The 15508-nt window shown below is 36.4% G+C and overlaps 1 protein-coding gene across 3 annotated transcripts in view; it reads left to right on the top strand.

Moving 5' to 3' along the window:
* Positions 1 to 15508, top strand: part of THSD4 (thrombospondin type 1 domain containing 4) — a 268971-nt gene that overhangs the window by 198139 nt on the left and 55324 nt on the right. For all 3 annotated transcript variants that reach the window (XM_090148779.1, XM_031616470.2, XM_090148780.1), the window contains one exon: positions 10545 to 10749. In XM_090148779.1, the coding sequence (XP_090004905.1) occupies positions 10545 to 10749 (205 nt within the window). The remainder of the gene's footprint in view (positions 1 to 10544; positions 10750 to 15508) is intronic.

The raw sequence follows: 15508 nt of genomic DNA on the forward strand, positions 1-15508 counted from the left end.
AATCTGTGGATTGACTGATAAATTTTAGCAACATGTAACCAATAAAATAGCAGTATTTGTTGCTTGTGTAGTAGAGACTAATTTGAAATGAAGAAGAATATGAATTTTGTATGTAGCTATAAGCAGAAGTTATTTATTTATGTGTTTATGTGTGTAGAAGTTCTGCATACTGGGTTCACAAGGATTATAAGTGCCACCTTGTGGACAACATAATTAATCATGTATCTCATTACAGAATGCAAATTGGTGAGGCAGCCTAGTAAAATTTAGTTTCAAGTTTTGTGTGCAAGGGTAACTTGAATTGGTTTTCTGGGGATTGCAGAACTTTGCTCACTGATGTTCTGAGACTTTAGTTTCTGAAACTTTAGAATCTGAGTAATCTGTAAGGACTTTGGAGTCAGACAACAGTTAACTATGGACTTTAGTGGCTGTGAATAAAGCCAAACTCTGTTATTCTTAATGCAGAATCTTACTCTTCAAGATCATTGGATTTCTTGCTGCAATTTCTATGTTAGTCACTCTCCAGTCCTGGAGGCTAGGCTGTGTGTATCACAGGTCTGGTTTACAGGGCAATTACATTTTACTAGGAGCTTCAGTAATGTCTAGGTTTTTTTTGCAAATGCACTGCAGCATTATTTTCCTTTTCTGAACTATCCTCTCTCAGAGGTACAACCAGCATTGTTTATGGCTCATCTCTGGCCAGCGGTGGATCCCTTTTGGAGCAGCTGGAACTGGCTCTGATCTGACATGGGTTCTGCTCACAGAAGCCTCTCCTACATCCCCTCACAACCCAAATATTGCTCTGTAAGTCCAGTACAGCTAACAGTCCAGATCTTCAGGCAAGTCCCTAGTGATGAGACATCCAACATCAAGACAGAAAAGCAGGTCAGGACCAGGTTTAGAATTGGGAAGGACCCACAGATAAGTACCTGCAGCATAGCTTGGACACAGTCTAAAGGTGAAATCCTTGACCTCAGAAGCACCTCCTGAGATACCAGGCATCTGAACTCTGGTTTGAGGCTGTACAGCTGCATTAAGAAGGCTGACCTGGAGCCTGGACATCTAAACCCCCACAGGAGTTGTGTTCAAGGTCTGAAACAGGAAATAAAACAGACCAGAGTTGCCATCTAAGAACCACCTTCTCCTAGTTCAAAGGCTGGGAAACAAGGCTAGAGAGGCACTATCCTGCAGCTGCCAAGCTCTGGCTGTATTGTTTCTGGAACACCTTCATAGCAAGTGCACTGCCAGAATTTCTAGTCAGTCCTGCTCTGACTACCAGATGCAGCTGCAACACTGAGATGTCAGAGGTCCTCACACTTTGGCTAGGAACAGGAAAGAGAATCTAACTGATTTCCTGGCCAAAGCACCTTTTTGTAAACCAGCTTTTGTCACGTGTGCCTTACATTTCTCTCACGTTTTGCAATGTGAGCTGCTTTACCCAACCATGTTACCCACCTTAACTGATATTGGCTTCAACTGGAACTAATCCTAATCCGCTTCAGGCCTAGACTGGAAAGGTGAAATGAGCCAGAAAACATTTAGGTTTCACTTTCTACTTCTCTGGTGAGTTGTCCTTTCCTAACACTTTACTCAACTTAGTTGTTTTCCCAAGTTTCCCATTTCTAATTGCAGTGAAGTTGAGTCATGGTGATAAGCAGAGTACTGACAGTTTTTCTTAGCTTCTACAGTTGTGTTCAAGACAGAATGGGAACAAATATCATTACTAAAAATGCATGTGAAAGCTTCTCAGACAAACTGGGAAATATATGGTTAGCCTGTGATACAGAAACACAGCCGTGGTTCTTAAAAGCTTTGAGGGCATTTCCTTAGTGGGGGATCTGGCATGGAAGATCCAAACATTTATGGCTTAGAGACTCTATCAGAGACAGAAAAAAAATCTTGTTTGTAGACAGAAATATTTACACACTAAATACTTCTCTAAAAATGAGCAAAAATTTTTGTGAGTGTGAATTTAATGTTGAGATGACTACACCTCTTAAGTAGCTGGTAGGGATTGATAAAGATCAATTCCTATGGCAGAAGTTTTAAAGAGTAAGGTATCTGTGAAGCATCACAAGTGAAAAAGGTGCTCATTATTAGCATAGAGTTTTTCTTCTTTGTGTGGTCTGTCATTTTGTAGTTGTGCTGGTGAGCTGAGACTTCCTTAATTTAAGATGGAATTTGAAGACTAAGGAATAGAATCATAAAGCAGCTGAGAAAATGAACAACATTACAATACTTCAGAGTTTAGGACCTTTGTAAGATGAGATACTGGCGAAGAGTAGTCCCCATGGGGGCCTCTTGAGTTACTGTCTGAGGTGCAAGGGCTCTGAAAGGCCATTAATCACTGCGCATTTGTGGTATAATAAATCTCACAACTTTAATTTGAAAATTCTCCACACTTAGCAATAGCCTTGAGGTAAATTGACATTTCAGCAAGCTATTCCTAGTGAACTGGGAATGGTAAATTATATTTATTCTGGTATCTTTTGTAGATGGCAATTCACTGCATCTGAGACCTGATGCTCCTTTTCATATGTATTCCTACGTCCAGTTCACACTGTTTTCCAGGGAAGCCTTTCCACTGATTTAAGAAGGATTTTGATCAAGAGCAATTAATGAATACAAGTACATTTTTGCATAAAGTAGATATTGTTGGATAAACTTTGAAATATCTGACCTCCTACCAAAAATAAAGCCTGGACAATTGATGGGAATGTTTTATGGTTATGAATTTGGGGGTAGGGAAACTAGAAGAAATTCAGAATAAAACATTTTTATTAATCCTTTCAAAACTCTTGTCTATTGAGTAGTGGCTTTGCAACTCACTACAGTCAGAGCTGTATGTGTCTAGACAGTGGTCACTAAGTGAGGCATTTTATATGAAGGCAATACATCATCTTTGAGCTGACTGTTGCCGAATGCTGGTGAGAAAATGAAATACCAAAGCTTTGAGCTGTGTCTCAAATTTTGTGCTATGGCTGACTTGTTTCCTGCTTGTATTTTTGATAGAAAAGAGAAAGAGGAGTTTATTTAAGGACCGAGGAGTGACAGCAAGGAATCCCTCTAAAGGGAAAGGATAGAATACTTTCTACATCTATAATGAGGAGACTGCTATGTTTTCTGGCATCAGCTGCATAAGACTTCTGTGGAATAGGAGTCAGATCTGAGATGTCTGATAATTTGGCAAGCTCTTTACGTTATGATCCTAAGTGTCCCAATGTGAGAGTGGCTTGTTAGCAGTGATTTATGCAACACCATGAAATAACGCTTGTAATTTATAATTATCAGCAGTTTGTACTATGTTACATGTATATACTTTTTTTTTCTTTTAACAGCTCTTCTGTCATGCTTCTTCCCAAAGGCTTTTAAATTCTGGTTGACAGTCTCACTGCCCACTAATGAATATCTCAGGAAATACATAGGACACTCTTGTTTCAAATACTGCGTGCATACAACATTTCAGCATTGAGCTTATATGTAAAGTAGAGCTCTCTGTTTAAATGAATGAATCTTGGTTCTCAGAATTGTCTTATAGGTGTGAGAGAGCACAAGAATAAAAATCTCCAAAAACAAATAAAATTTAATCTTGGCAATGCAATAAAAGCTTTGCAGTAGATGTTCCTAGAATCATGGAAGGTTAGACATTGAGAAGTATGGATCTGTTGAATTCAGTTGGGTCAATTTCCTCTATTTTGGGCTTTCCAAATAATGTCTATTTAAAAAGTTGCAACATCTCTAAATAATATCAAAATGCTGTTAACTAGTAATTAGAGTGAATATTTAACAAGACAATAAATGCATTTGCTGTCTTGAATGAGAAGTACAAAAGACACACACACACATATATATATATATAGGAGAAGTAAATTGATTTACTCTAAGTTGCAATAATCTGTTGAATCATCTAAGTTTAGGAATTAAAAAAAAAAACAATGGAAAGAAGCAAAATCTTACTAGTTTTAGAAACACAACTGTAGTTGCACCATAGAAAGTCAGAGTAACGTTCTGTTGTCTGCTTCACTAATACTTGAACAACTATTAGGGAGAACTATTTTTGCAAAGAATAACTGCAGTTCCATTGGCCCATGTGTGGGTTTTCATCTGTTTTTTCCTTCTTTGCCTTCCTCTTCTTCTCCCCATCCGTTTGCAGTCAGTTTGAATGGTGGAATTTGAGTATTTTCTGTAATCACAAATGACTGTGCACATATTCAAAAGCATCACTGAGTTGGGGTGACTGGATCTGCCTGTATTTTGTATTCATTTGAAATGAAGCATATGTTAGCAGCCAAAAGAGAAAAAGAAAAAAGAAAAAGCAAAAAAATGCTGATGAATCATCATCTTTGTCAAGAAGTGGTAGTATGTCATTGAGCACCAGTGGCAGGGAGGGAGTGATAATGTGGAAGGGAATGGCTCAGACTAAATCAGTATTTTTCCCCTTTCAGGAAGTGGTGAGAAACAAGCTCTAACGTCTAGCATAAAAAGTGGCAAAATCAGAAATACCAGAAGTGAGCACAGGGAAAAGAAGCTTAAGCATTAGATGGCTGCTCTGCCTAAGGCCTCGTCCAGCTACAAACACTCAGATTTCAGTGAACTTCAGCTGAAATCTCTATAGGACATTCCTAACTTAAAATACTGGAAGGAAAGCTTCCCAGAAAGTATTTGTAGAAAATTTTTTGTTAGAGATTTATATTCATCATCACATATTCTTAGGAGCAGCTACTAGCCATTGCTTGCTGCTAGCTGTTACTAGCTATTAGAACATTGTGACTTTTAGCTTTGGTTTGATTGTACATTTTGGGAATTTCTTTGTGCTTGAATAAGCATTTTTGATAGATCTGAATGAGCAAGTTTGGGAGAATTTTTAGAGTTTAGAGAAAAGCCAAATTAAACTAATTTTACTAGCATTTGTAATGCTTCCTTCTGTTTTACACTTACATTTCTCTTTCATTTTTTTCAAAGTCCATAATTAATTTCATTTATTTTAGAAGGCGGGATTGGACATGTGTAGAAATGTTTTCTTCTGTGGACTTTGATTAGGCATGGATTGATTAGGAGTAGGGGCCCTGAAGGTTTTCCTTGAGAGGAAAACCAAGAGCGAAAAACTCAGAAGAGGGAATTTCTACTGACATAGCTGTGATTCACTGGAACTTGGCTTTCTCTGGCAACTTCTGAATTACAGCAGGTGTAAGCAAAGCCCTAGATTGTTATTTAGTGCCATGCAACAATTAGAATTCAAGAAGTGCGGTACTAATTTCTAGCTTAATTTCATTAGAAAAATTGTTATATGATAGTGTATAAGTCTATTCTCTAAATGCTTCATTTGATAGAATAAAGTACAGTAGACCAAGGGCTGAAAGATACACCATATTTTTTGTTCTGTACTAGCCAAAAATAACCCTGTAAACCATCTTGGAGACTGATGGGAAAGGAATAATTTCTAGGAGACGGAAAAAGAAGTGTGAAAACTGAGTCATACCCAGATACTACACTTGTGTTGGAATTACTCTTCAGCGCTGTTTGTAAGACTTAATCTCAGTGGTAACAAATAATAATCGCTGAATAAGCAGCAGCATTGGAATCCAGCACATGACTCATTTCTGAAACAAAACATGGGATTTCTTAAAGATTCAACTCTCTTCATGGGCCTAAGAGGTATGAAAAACACAAAAAGCAAAATAATGGCAATGTCTCTATTTCATTATATGAATACTAATGTGAAGCTAAATAAAAATTTTGTAAAATGCTGAGAGGGTCCTTGTAAAGATCTTAACCTTAAAAGGTCATCTATTTTTTTCTGAGTTAATTCTATACATAGAATCATTTTTGTAGTTAACTCCTAGAAATCATCACAGTGGTAATAGTTAATCTCAGTACTTCTCTTTATTTCATATTATGATTGGAATAATTCATTTTTTTTGACAGCTCAGTGTCACCAAGCTGGGTGCGATGCAGTATTGCTCAAGCTGAGTGGCAAATATGATGGCTCTCATGAAGCCTATGCTTCTTAACACAGCAATATATAAGCTATAATCAGCAGTAGCCTCCTTAATTTGTAGAACTGGAATTAATTAATAATGTACTGTTCAAGCAGGTCTCTCACCAATACTCCGTACTCTGCTGCTTCCCAGTTCTATAGTTTTTATTTATACATGTTGCTTGATTACTCTTCTCACATTGCCATAGACTGTCAGATATTTCTTTACCAGCTGGAGAAGCAGTGATAAATCTGTAACTCTTCCTGACCATTTTCTTAGATATTTTTTTCACTTATTTTTAAATGTAACTTCTAATGAACCTTGTATTCTTCTGCCTTTTAGCCCCATGGATGCCTGAGCTCCAAACAGCTTAAGTAATTACTACGTTCAGCCAATGAATTATGAGTATAGCTAAGTTTTGAAGTTAATGGTATTGACATGCTAGAAGTCAAACCTGTAGCTTTCTGACCTGGTTATATAATGCAGCTCAAACAATAGAAGCAAGTTATTGTCATGTTGTATTATTTTTGTCACTTTACCATGTAGATTGCAATTTTAGTGCAACCATTTCAAACTGAAATTACAACATCTGTTTTCCATTACAAGAATCAGCATTTCATGTTTCCAAATGCCTGGCACCAGCCCCATTGAATTGTCCTAAACATATATGTAGTCTTAAATCCCTGTTAAGTCCATCACTGAATATTTCATCCAGATTGCCTCTTGTTTCTCTCAACAGTTATTATTTAAATTAATGTTGTCATACTGTTGGCTGTAATTCTTGAACAAGGTCTTTCATGTTAACCTGTAACTTGAAAGGGCTTCTTGAACCACATTGCAGAAATCAGTTGAACAATACAGAAGATATATCTAAATCAGAACTAAATTTAGAAGGTGAAAGTAGCTCTTCTAAGAAACAACACATCTCAGCAAAATTGTTTTTACGGACAGATTTCTTCTAGGAATCTGTGGAACAGCTTCCAACAGTCCTGTCCAAAAAGTAGGCATGACTGGCACAGAAAGTCGAAATCCTCGTGGTGGGCAAAATGCACTTCATTTACCTTTGTCTTCTCATTGATCTCCTCTTCACAATCTTAGTATTTTTCATGTAGAAATGTTGTGTATGATTTATTTCTAAAAGCAACATCTGCTTTTGGATTCCTAAATATATATTGCTCAATCAAAAACTGATATAGGAATTTGTTATACATGAAAGTCCTCTTTTACCATTGTGGAAGTGTATGGGGATGTTAAGTTGGGTGCTAGTGTTTTGACACCCACCTTATGTTTCAGAGTTGTGCAAAAAGGCTATCTGCTTATCTTGCTTAACTTCTGATCTTTACATCTGTTGAAATGGTTAAGACCAAGTTGTGCTCCCTCAGCAAATGTTGGAAGGACGCAATCTCGGTGGATTCCAGTCAATAACACTTCTTTACATTGTTTTTTCCTGCTGAGGTATTGCAGTAGTAAACAGTGTGATAATGGGATTTTTGTTTGTTGCATATATGTGTGCTTCAATGTAACAAATACCACAACCTGAGAGAGTGCACATGTTGGGTTGGTTTATCTTTTCATATGATCGTATGCTTGCCAAATAGTAAGGTGATATTTCTTTAATTTGGAGTCAGAGCACACAAACAAACATTATCTGTTCAGTACAGTTGCATGGGTTCTACATTTTTAGTTTATTTAGTGTAATTCTGTTTACCAGCCTTCTTTGAGAGGATGACTGCTACCATTCCAAATCCCTGAATAGCTTCAAGAGCCTGTTTAGAAGCAGAAAGAAAACAGAATCAGCTATCCAGAAGGGTATTTCTTCATCTTAACAGCATTAACTGTGAGCCAAGGCCCAGGATGTACTCTGGGCCAGTGACGGGTGTCTAATCAAGTATCTTTTGACCTGTGATTGATAGAAATCTGTGGTCCTTTACAGTTAGAGTGGGAGATACCCATAGAACATGTAGGACATGACTTGCTGTACGTATCCTTGCCAGATCTGTGACTAGAAGATGGTACACAGTCATTTTTATATGCCTGTCTAAACTGCATTGAGTGAATCTCAAGGTTTTCCAGAATGTATCAGTTTTTACTGGCCAGTTTTTCAGAAATCTGTGCAATATTTTAAAGCACATCATTTCCACAGAAGTCTCAGTAGGCCATCTCACTAGTTTTTTAGTTTTTCATTGTAAAACTGTGATTTGCTGTTAGGTACCCAGTCTGTTGGAATGTAAAATGTGTATCTGAGTGCACTCTGCATATTGCATATGGTGTATTTGTATCTTTGTTAATTGTGACTCAGTATTTGTTTTTTCATTGTCAGTTACTGGCTTCAAATTATCAGGTTCTTGTTTCCACTAATTCATTCTTTGTATCTTTATCAGTCATTTTCTCTGAAAGAGCATTTATTTGTGCTGCATGGCAACAATTCCAAGTTGTAAGTTGAAGAATGGCAGCTGTTTTGTACATCCATTAATGCTTAACTTAGAATGCTGTGTGAGTTTGAAATGGGCTTGATATTTATTCCCTAGGAAGGAATCACATTTGTACTGTATGGTTGCGTTGTTTCTGTCAAAAATAGTTCTGTTCATGGTGCCCCATGGTAGTTCTGCATTATGCTCTCAATGAATATCACACGTATTTCTCTATTCTCCTTTATTTGGTAAAAGGAAGAAAATTATATTAACCTTTATGGGACTCAGTAGTGATGCAGAATACCATTAAACATTTATGCTAGCAATTCATATGGAATAGCACCTCATATTTGAAGGGATTTCCTCCGTAAAACAACTTGCTGGCAGTGGAAGTTTCCTGAAAGTCACTGGATAGCATAGGTTGATGCTTTATTACATTTCCATCCAAAGGCTGTGTAGTGGAGAAAGTATTTGTATTCTCAATAAAATAGCTAGAGAATGAGCGTAGATGTTAACCAGTTATTGGGCACAGCAATCTTCAATTAGATCTTAAAAAAATCACATTTTTTGAATTGTTTTAGCAAGTCTGAAATTATATTGCATGATTTGAAATAGTTACAGTGGTAATTTCTGTGTTTAAACATATTGCTTTGTTAGTATGTAAAATGCATTTTAAGGCAAAACACAGAAATTACACTCATATGTGATCTTATTATTTCTGCTGTGCTAGGCAAATGCAAGATGTTAAACCAGATGTTTCTCTCTAAATTCAAAATCTCTTTGAAATCACGCAGCAATTGCTCACAGTAGATTTAATAGGATAAATTAGGCGCTTGTTTATCAGGTTATCCTGCCATGAAACACCATGCTTGGGAGTCATCTTCTAATTCTTGCTTCACAACAAGCATAATTGTCAAGCCCCATGTGATCCTGGCAGCGATGACTTAGATGGCTTTATCTGTATTTCTTGGACAGTCATAAAAAACGTGTTGGGTGTTAAATATTTATGTTGGAAGTAAGCAGACTTTGGCTTTCAGTTTAGAACATTTCTCGCAGCAAGGGCCAAGCGTTAGAGTTGGGAATTGGAAAGAAATACAGCGATCTCGAGGCTTGAGAAACTCCCTATGTTGGTGGTATCAAAAATCTCTTTTTCTTCTCCTTCTTTACTTGGCTGTTTGCTTACAGGAAAGATCATAGAACAATGATGAAGCTGTTTTTATTTGAACAAATATTTGCAAGTATTTTGGGGAATTTGAAATAATAGAGCAATCAGTTATTGAATATTTTCCATCAAGTTATTACATTTCATGTAAATAGAAGAGAAGTAATAGGCTTATTTTCTACCAGCTCATGTGTCTTTTCATTCTTATCTGAATGGAAAAGAGGAGTTCTTTGTGCACGTGCCCCAATCCATCATTTCCAATAGATGATTAATCATACAGGCAGATGATAAGTGTATGTGATAACTGATTTTTAAAGTTTTTTAATACAAAACAGCAATATAATAATGTTTCTACAAAAGAGGAGCTAATCTCTACAATATGTATATTTTTTAAGTATAAGTTCAATTTTTTTAATAGCCTTTAATTTACATTATTTAATGAGACTTTTTTGGTTGTTACTGGGTTTGTTGAACATTAGATTGTGCCACTCTTTACTCAGTGAATGGGAAGGCAGTTTCTATACTGTCTTGGCACAATATAAAGTCTTCTTAGGAGCCCAAGTTGCCAAGAATAGTCTCAGTACTAATATTTTTGTGGAATTTAAGGCAACGTTGAATGTAACGTAGATCTACTTGTGTAAAAAGTAGATATACTGGATCATAACAGAGTCAAGGCTCTGTTAGATTTCTTTCCCAACTAGCAGCTACAGAAGCTGCATTGTTAAGAAGTTCTTGGTATGAAGGTGTAATCAGCAAAGATAAATGTATGGTGATCTTTAGAGTGTTCTTGTATTCTTGGTAACATAGCATAAAAAGCTGAAGGCTAACTTGAATTCCCCAGGTCAGAAGAACAAGGGCAGAAACTGCTGAAATAATAACTTGAAAATCCTTTCAGTACTTAGTGTTCTTTGAAAGTCATATTGTCCTCAGTTGTTATGTTTGATGTCTGCAGTTGTAAGATGTTGGAAGCAGAAATCTTATTTTATTTTGCAGAGCATTGGCTGTGACGACTATCTGGGTTCAGACAAGGTGATTGACAAGTGTGGAATATGCGGAGGGGACAACACTGCTTGCAAGGTTGTTTCTGGAGTTTTCAAACACACACTTACAAATCTCGGCTATCACAAGATAGTGGAAATTCCTGAAGGAGCTACTAAAATAAACATTACTGAGATGTCAAAGAGCAACAACTATTTGGGTAAGTTGTATCTCAGTGAATAAAATACTCTTTGTGTGCTAGTGTAACTGGGTGGAGTGCCATCTAAGGACTGTGAAATAGATGTCAGAAAATGAACAGACAATTGATCAAACTGGCATTTTGCTCAGAACTAACTGACAGCATGTAATTCTGGCTTGATCTTGCAGGACAGACACTGTAGATGTGTTACTGTCTGTTTCCCTGTCTGCGGGATGTGATTTTGGCGTGTGCTACCATTTAATCCACTGTTAAGCTTACACTCCTCGTATTGTTAGCCTAGCCTGTATGTACAAGAATCCAGCACTGGGGCATACTTATTTATGTAAAATATATCAAGCTTTCTAGAGAAGAAAAAAAAAAATCATCTTCTGATTGCTTAAGAATGTCAGCTCTTTTAATGTGGAAATTGTACCAAAATTGCATCAAGATAAAGTCTTGTCGATGGTATTCTCAGAATACAGATCATTGATAAAGTTATTTATTCTGAAGAAGGTCCTTAATTCAAAACTATAGAGGATCCTGGAATATTTCATAGTTTCTGGAGATATATTTTTGAGGTGCATAGCATGCTGCAAATAAGAAATTATGTCTTGTATGCCTTTGTGAACTGAGACATTTCCTGTTTAAAAACTCATTTCTGGTTACAAAGGTCCTTGTTTACATGCGTGCTTCTGTTCAGGAGCCAATTTTGCTGAGAGAGATCTGGAGAGAAAAGAATGATCAGAGTAAATAACAAAAATGGTACTACAGGAGGCCTTGGTTGCTAGCTCAGTGTTTTTATCACTAGAGCTATCCAGATGTACTGAAAGTTTAACATCCCTGTACTCTGACAGCCACTGTTTCTCACTTCTGTCTGTTAACCATCAGTATCACACAATTTGCTCAAGTCCAAGAAAGGAAAGTGCCAATTATTGAATCTTCTTGCCTTCAGTTTCTGTTGGAGCAGTAACTGGTTTTACAGAAACATGTGCATGTAGATGGGAGTTTATGGTGGGGAACAGAGTGTACTGCAATGTCATCTCCATCACTTTGCAGAAAATCAGACTCTTCAAAAGGGAAGAAATAATATAATGTAAAATAATATAAACTGCCCACAAATATCAAAAGTTGGGACCACTTCTGGAGCAAACTCATCATCAGTTCTGATTTGTCCTGATTTTATTCAAATGTATTTTTGATACAGATAACGTGTATACACCAGTGTTAGTTTTTTCTCATGAACAGTTCATGAGCTCATCAACACTAACTCATTTGATGAAGGAAGTAAACAATAGTTCTGTCTGAAGAGCTTCTGTACATACTGTATGTTTACTAGCAAATGGATGAGAGTGGGCTTCCTCAGCACGTCGATGAAAGTCACTGTGCTACTAATTTATAAAATTATGAAACTGAATATAATTTATCATCAGATTTACATGTCAGTATGTGAAAACAGCAGACAGAAAAGTCGCTTAGCTATATTAAAATGTTCTGAGCCACAAGTACATTTTTGGAATTGGCAGGACAGAGAAATAGTAACGTTTGCTTAAAAATAATAAAGACTGTTGGCATGTATGGGAAAGTTGCAAGGTTTTTCTTTCCCATGCTACGCTTATCCCCTGAGCTCTTTGTTTATGCCATCATCTTTTTTCTCCTTTTTTATTCATTACATATGTTTCATTTTAAAGCTGTTGGTACAGACCTACTCTGCTAAATTTACCAACTCCTTCCCCTGTTCTGAATTCCTGAGGCTGTTCCATCTAGAAGGCCTCCAGCCTTTCTTTGCTTATGCTGCAAACTTGGCTTATTGAGGCAGGTGTAGTTGCTCCAGGACATGAACAAACATGTTCCAGCAGATCAAAAAACTGAAACTAGAAAAAGTTTTACCAAGCAATGCAGTGTACAAGCTAAATGGTAATTGGGAAATTGTTTGTTTTTTTTTTTTTGTCTATTAGTGGACACAAATTTCTCACTGATGTCACAGCATTAAAATTTAGCCACTGAGGGCTTTGTAGAACAGTTACCCTGGTACAGCAGGGAAGCTTGAATACTCACATCTAATGCTTACTGGTTTGTCAATGTTAGTAGACGTAAGTCTTGAATCGTAAAAATGGTAAATACTTTTAAACTTTTCTGTATGCTGCAGTAGAGAAAAAAAAAAAAATAACAACCCAGCAGCCTTTTCTTTAAGTATGTACCAAAGTACTTTGTAAAACTGAAGTTTCAGGTCACTGTTCTGGTATGGTCCAACTGCAGCCATCAGAGTTGCTTGTAAGCAGCATTCAGATGGTTGTAAGGAATATAAGTTTAGCTGGGTTTGTTTTTCCCTTCGCTTTTTACATCTCGTAGTTTCTTCAATGCAAAATCAAGAATCAGCTCAAGGTCACTTAATTTTATTTTTTATTTTTTAAAGATGTCAGCCGATGGTTGTGGGACTCTGAGTTATTCTGCTTGTCTCTTCTGGAGACCATTTGAGTTTTCCATGTGATTTCATTAAACAATTTTTACACGGCTCTGTACATCTTCACTGCAATCTGGAGGTGCTGGAAAAAGCAGAAAATGTGATGCTTCTTACTGAAAGAGTTTCATATTCAGCTGAGTTCTCCAAACATCTGAAAGCTTCTCCACGCTCCTTTTGCCAAGTTCTTAGGCATAATCCACTGCTCATTGTAGCAAAACCTGTGACCTCATAGAAAATATAGTTTTAGAGATGATGCTGAATATGATAGACAAATGTTTGAACAACCTCAGAAAAAGCCTATTTCATGTACCTTTACAACTGACATTTTATAGAATCTACCATCATCAGGTTTCTTGTGCATCTGGTGGCCCATGCTATTTTCAGTGAACTGTTACTTTTTCCTAGGAAAACAGTTTTGGAAGGGAAGCAGCCCAGTTTTGGAATTAACCTGCCCCAAAAATGGCTATTAATAACTATTCACAATATATTTATCGATTTGTATGTTTACTCTAGTAGTTTCCTTACAGTGTGAAGCAAAAGGTATGTATTACAATGTATGTTTAAACTCTCTAACCCAGTCTGTAGGCTGTATACTCCTCAGCTATGCACAGAATTACTTGCTCCTCTAAGTATTTTTCCTAAATATTTTCTTCTTGGCTGATCAGTTAGACTTTTGGGCAGCAGAACTGCTAACCTTGGAGAGACTTTTCCATTGGCAAAAGCACTTCTCTAAACATGCTAATCTTGTATAGGAAAGAGACAAAGACATACCTTTTATCCCACTGGTAGTTAACAGCTGGCAAATTCTCATATACTGAAATAGGAAGTTTGCCATTATTTATTAATAGCAATTAATGTTAAATAGGACCATAATACCTTATGTGGCACCAGTTCGTTTTAGCACTTATGCTGCAGACAATGTGGGTTTTGAGTATAAATAATCCAGCATCTTTGGGTTTGAGTTCTAGGATGACAAAAATATAAAGCCAGATGACATTAATCTGATTATTTGGAAGGTGTTTTTTTGTTTGGTGGATGTTGAGAACCTTATTTAAAGATACTGGTGGTTACTCGTATCTATAGCCTTAATAGTAAGAACATATGATGAAAGTATCAAAAGTAAAAAAAAAATGGAAATTTTGCTTAATAAAAGAATGAAAGTTACAGAGATTGAAAGTGAATTAGTTTTGAAATACATTAACCATGCATTGCAAACCTGTAATCAGAAAGAAGTAGGTGATGTCCTATAATTCAAGCAACGGTTTGTTTCTAGAACAGTTGGCTGATTCTGGGGTCATACAACTAAGATTCAGTTCTGCAGACAGTACCAAGAAGCACCAACTGCTTGCTGCCATTAGCAGTACACATGTATAAGATGTTACGGAAGGGAAAGTTTACACATTAGAGTTTGGACAAGCCTCTTAATATTTAGCGCCTTACGTGAATACTATTTAGTGTGGAGATGCTTATAGCTAGTTGTAAGGCTTCTTGCCATTCCTTCATGGAATGTAATAATGTGTTTTAATTTTAATTTTAATAATGTGTTTTTCATGGCACGAAGTTATTTCATTTATTAAATAAGATTAGATCTCTGAACTAATTTATTTTCCTTGCTTTCCGTAGAATGACTGAGCTATTCTAGCACCTGCTCTCACCACATGCTGGCATACTGTAGTCATGATTTAAATATTGTTGGTTGTTTGTTTTTAATACAAGCCCAAGATATCTTATTAGTGTTCTTATGAATGTTAGTGAGAACATGAATATGGGAGTAGTCACGTGAAAATAACAGTGAAGAGGCAGTGAAAAGATGCTTTGAAAAATATTTTGATTCATTATACCCTGCAGCACAGATAGCATTCAAACAGCATGTCTCATGATGAAATACTGTTAGCAGCTCTTGAGCTTAAAATAATATTTTGAAATCACTTTAAAGATTCAAATTTCCAGCATGTATAGAAGTAGATTAGAAGACTGGCAGAGAATTTAGAACATAAACATTGTTGGAGACACTGCTGTGTGACAAGAAATCATATGAGACGTTTTGTAATTTAAATATTAGTTCATGAAAAAGCCATTGATTTTCTTCATGTGGTGCTAATTAGATAAATTACTACACTTATACATTTTTTTTTAAATTGCTCTTTCTGATTGTTTGAATTTTTTTACTCTTACACTTTTTTATTTTGGAAGACAAGAATAAGGTTGCTGTGCAAAGCCATTGCAACAGATACTGCCCAGTAATACAGAGAAGAGAGGATATGTGTTTGAATTTTCAAGGCTTGGAATTAACATGCAAGAATATGTCAAAGGAGAGGG

Source organism: Phasianus colchicus, chromosome 12, assembly GCF_987193195.1.
Source record: "Phasianus colchicus chromosome 12, bPhaCol1.hap1.1, whole genome shotgun sequence".
Taxonomy (NCBI): domain Eukaryota; kingdom Metazoa; phylum Chordata; class Aves; order Galliformes; family Phasianidae; genus Phasianus; species Phasianus colchicus.